The 5,000-nt window shown below is 39.2% G+C and overlaps 1 protein-coding gene across 1 annotated transcript in view; it reads right to left on the bottom strand.

Moving 5' to 3' along the window:
- Nucleotides 1–5,000, bottom strand: part of LOC138981205 (uncharacterized) — a 135,155-nt gene that overhangs the window by 26,225 nt on the left and 103,930 nt on the right. Inside the window, exon 3 of the mRNA XM_070354049.1 lies at nt 1,119–1,177. Coding sequence (XP_070210150.1) covers nt 1,119–1,177 — 59 coding nt within the window. The remainder of the gene's footprint in view (nt 1–1,118; nt 1,178–5,000) is intronic.

Genomic DNA, 5,000 nt, shown 5'->3' on the forward strand with positions numbered 1-5,000 from the left:
AAGTATTCCGCCCATGCCATGGTGGTCAGGGGTTTGCAAAATGCGCCTGTCAGACATCCTGCAGCTCCAAGAGATGCGCTTGTAAAAAAAGCGGCACTCTCTGCCACAGTCACTGCCACCCGAAAAACAGCAAATGTAAAAACAAATAAAAATTACTACCAAACTGCATGTCAGCCAAACTATAACCTGTGTTTGTGGTACTGAAAGATGAAAATAGCAGCTTAACTTGAATGTATTGTTGAGGAGCGTTCTTTTTTACAATTATGCGTAATTCTTCATGATCATCTATTTGTTCATCTTTTCCTATTATCGTTCTTTTGTTTTGAAAATAAATGTTTGCCTCGTTTGCATCACTAGTATACTGTGTGTGTGTGTGTGTGTGTGTGTGTGTGTGTGTGTGTGTGTGTGTGTGTGTGTGTTTGTGTGTGAGTGTGTGTGCGTGCGTGCTAAAAAGTATATTATCACAGTCATGGTCAGTATCGACGACAACACACCCACACACACACACACACACACGCACACGCACACGCACACACACATACAAACATGTATACACACTAAACTCACTATTGCCGATTTCGCGTAATGGGCAACTTGCCTATTACGCGTAATCGGCTGCCGATTCCGCGTAATCGGCTGCTGAATTCGCGAAATAGGCAAGTTTTAGAGGCGTTTACGCGATTTCGGCAAAACGCTGCCGATTTCACGTATTTCGGCAAAACGCTGCCGATTTCACGTATTGGGCAGCGTTTTGCCGATTACGCGAAATGGGCAAAAATGTTGCCCATTACGCGGAATCGGCAATTACGTGAATTCGGCACGACATACACACAAAAACAAAAACAAGCAAGCACACAAACAAACAAAGAAACAAACAAACAACAACAACAAAACAAAAACAAAAACCAAGCAAACAAACAAACAAACAAACAAGCAAACACACAAACAAACAAAGTAACCCAATCCTATCACCACACAAATCCAATTTTACGATCTGCCTCCGAAAACGATAACAATTGGCAAAGGATAAGCGTATGTCCTCAGGTCTCCATGAACATAAGAAACAAAAGCCAGACAGAAGCACCAAGGAATCAAGAAGCATGAATAAATACACATACCATTTTTTTGCCGATTGAGCCCGCTAGATCCTTCGTGCAAGCTGTATGAATAATTCAACCTGCAAACAAAACATACAGAAACATAATAATGAGCTTGCAACGAGAACATAAATAGCAAAATAATGCAATTGGAAAGACCACATAAATACCATAAAATAAGTTTGGGATGAGGACTTAAAATCATCAAATCAATTCATTCTGCAAAGAGAACCATATCAAACCATAGTAGATCGCTAAGGCTGCATAACTGGGATGGAATTGACAGCGAAGTCATCATGCTTGCTTGTTTTTGTTTTTCGCCTTGGGTCGCCTGTTGGTGAGACATGTGCGCGTTACAAATATTCGTATTATTATTATTATTATTATTATATCTTTCTTTCTTTCTTTATTTGGTGTTTAACGTCGTTTTCAACCACGAAGGTTATATCGCGACGAATTATTATTATATGAGTGTGCATGAGTTGTTAATGCGAAAGAATGTGTATGAGTGCGCCTTGAGTCGCCTTGTGGTGAGATATGTGCGCGTTATAAATTCTCGTATTATTATTATTATTACTGTTATGCTACTATCATTCAAATGCAATGGATAATGCTCAATACCACATTTCTTTGTACATGTTAATAGTTTCGGCACCAAATTATGCACGCGCTTGTACACACACACACACACACACACACACACACACACACACACACACACGCACACGCACACATACACACACACACACACGCACACACACACACGCACACACACACACACACACACACACACACATACATCATACACACATCATTTAGGAGCTGGACATAGGTGTTATAACGAAATGAATTGCCTGGTATCCTATGTAAAAGACGAGACACATAATTATTTGAAGGTGTACACATTCGCATAAGCAAAAATGCGTTGGTGACTATTTTAATCCAACATAAGGTCAACAGTAATTACCGAAAACCTTTTGAGTTTTGTAACTGGAGCATAATGTTTGAGAGGCTTGGATCTTGTTAGATCTTGATCACACTGGAGGTTTCATGAATAGGTATTATTAATATTACTTACAAGGCAATTGGAATTACATCCTTCAAAAACTGATCCTTGTAACCAGACACAAATAAGATATTATTCCATGGCAACGGCTATATCTTGATAAAAAAAAGTGTGTTATATTCGACACTGGCAAGACTGACGACTGGCGATTGTTTTTCCTTCCGATATTTTCCCCATAAAAATCTATAAAAAAAAACAACAACAATATTTCGGTTAGCGTTTTCCCCATCATGAGCCTGCTTTTAGCTGTCAAATAATACGATTTAGAGACATTGAAAAGCTTCCACAATCGACATCCACACACTTAAGGACAAATACGCAGAACAGTCGGAAGCATGCATGGCCCGTCGAAATGTGAACTCAAAAAAAGACGAACAAATCTACATCAAACTGGAAGAATTCACAGGCTAAAATTAGTATTCGTCCAAGAACGTATTCTGCAAACGCGGATTCCCTTTTGAGTTCCACTTTGGGTTTAAAGAAAACTCCGCAATGGGCGAACAAATCGGAGATTCAATGTGCTCGTTGCAACAAATTAGAATATGAATTTCTGCCGAACGCCTAAAGCGGTCTTTCTCCGATTCGATCACGGCACAACACACATAAAAATTGAACTAGGCAGGCTGAACAGATTGTGATGATAGCGCGGGTGAAATTTAATAAACGGAATTCTTGCCACATGTTAATGTCTGCGAGAACATGCGGGGGTTGAGTGACCACCTTGAGATAGAGTATTGATTGAGCGAGAGAGAGAGAAGGAGAGAGAGAGAGAAGGAGAGAGAGAGAGAAGGAGAGAGAGAGAGAGAGAGAGAGAGAGAGAGAGAGAGAGAGAGAGAGAGACGCAGACGCAGATGCATACGAAGATGGTTTATCCATAAGGCCATTGCCCCGTATGAAGGGGTGTGAACACAAAATTAACTATGCAGAGAGAAGGAGAGAGAGAGAGAAGGAGAGAGAGAGAGAGAGAGAGAGAGAGAGAGAGAGAGAGAGAGAGAGAGAGAGAGAGAGAGAGAGAGAGAGAGAGAGAGAGAGAGAGAGAGAGAGAGAGAGACTCAGACTCAGACTCAGACTCAGAACTTTATTACAAAAGGATAAAGGTTTTAGGCAAAGCCTATTCTTCCAACCTGTCCTTTATACAACACATAAAGACAGACGCACATTACAAATATAAATTCAATCATATAAAATACAGAAATACATTGTACAGAATGCAACACAATGTGCATTTAAGGAATTACATAAGGAGAACTAAAAAAATTACAAAATTACATTGACATAGTTATACCTTTCATTTGGGAATAAGTTGCTCCGATCAGCTACACATCCGTTAACATTAGTACAAAATGTTTAACAAAATAACAATCGAACAAGACATTTCATTCACGAATGATGTGTGAACGTGACTGTCTCTTAAACATTTTCACTGAAGTTGCATTTCTTATCTGTTGGGGTAAGGAGTTCCAGAGAAACGCTCCCGAGAAGGCTAAACTCGATTTGTAGAGGTCTATGCGAGGTATGGGAGGGATGATTTTTTGGGACCCATATCTTTTTGTGGCATGTTTGAAATGTGATTGCAAATATTTAGGACAGTCGTCATTTAGAATTTTATACATGAACACAGCCTTGTTTAACGTCAACTGATCTTTCAAGGGGAGGAAATTCAAGAGCTTTAGTTTATCATCCGTGGACCTATTCAAATCATGCAGAATAAGTTTTGCAGCTCGGCGATGCGGGGAATTGAGTCTTTTTAAATGAACATCACTGCAGTTATCCCAAAGTGTCGATGCGAAGTTTATATGAGGCATTATGTGGGCGTAATAGAACATTTTGAGTGCTGCAGAATAACCGTAATGCCTTAATTTTGATAACAGGTACAAATTTTTTGATACTAGTTTGCAAATATTACTCAAATGAGTTTGCCATTTCAACTCTTGATCAATGGTAACACCCAATAATCTATGTTCCCTAACTTGCTGCACTTGAGTTGAACCAACTGACAGTTGTAATTGTAAAGGACTTAATTGGTGTTTTTGTCTCGTGGTTATCACCATACTCTTTGTTTTAATCGGATGAATGATCATTGCATTAGAAACGCACCACTCAGTGATTTCATCCACACTTGTTTGAAGAGAAGAGTTGACGGATTCCAAAGATTTTTGACTGGTGTGAACAGAAGAGTCATCGGCGAAGAACTCACATCTAACTTTTTCATCAGACACATGAAGAGGTAAATCATTTATATAAATACAGAACAAGATAGGTCCTAATACAGACCCTTGAGGGACACCACTTCTGACAAACTCATTTGACGAAGTTTTACAGTTAATGGATACATACTGTTTCCGTTTTGAAAGATACGATTCAAAAAAGGCACAGGCTGAGTCGTCTTTTAAATAGCACTTTAATTTCTTTAGTAGAAGTGAGTGATCTACTAGGTCAAAGGCTTTCTTAAAGTCCAAAAACAACGCTCCCGTTATGTCTGCTTTGTTTATTGCTGACAGCCAAGTCTCGCATAAAGAGCTTAAGGCGGTGTGGCAGGAATGCTTAGAGCGGAATCCAGACTGAAAAGGATGAAACAGATTCATTTGTTCCATATATGCCAGTAGGTGTTTTTGTATGTGCTTTTCTAAGGGTTTAGATAGAACAGGTAAAAGGGAAATAGGTCTAAAGTTGTTTGGGTCTGTAAGATCCTTATTTTTTGGAAGGGGTAATACTTTTGCACACTTTAAAATAGAAGGGAACACGTTTTGTTGTATGCTTAGGTTATAAACATAAGTTAGAGAATCGACAATGTAAGGTAAAGCAAGTTTTAGCAACTTGACTGGAATCTTGTCTGG

Source organism: Littorina saxatilis, linkage group LG12 (genome assembly GCF_037325665.1).
Source record: "Littorina saxatilis isolate snail1 linkage group LG12, US_GU_Lsax_2.0, whole genome shotgun sequence".
Classification (NCBI taxonomy): Eukaryota; Metazoa; Mollusca; class Gastropoda; order Littorinimorpha; family Littorinidae; genus Littorina; species Littorina saxatilis.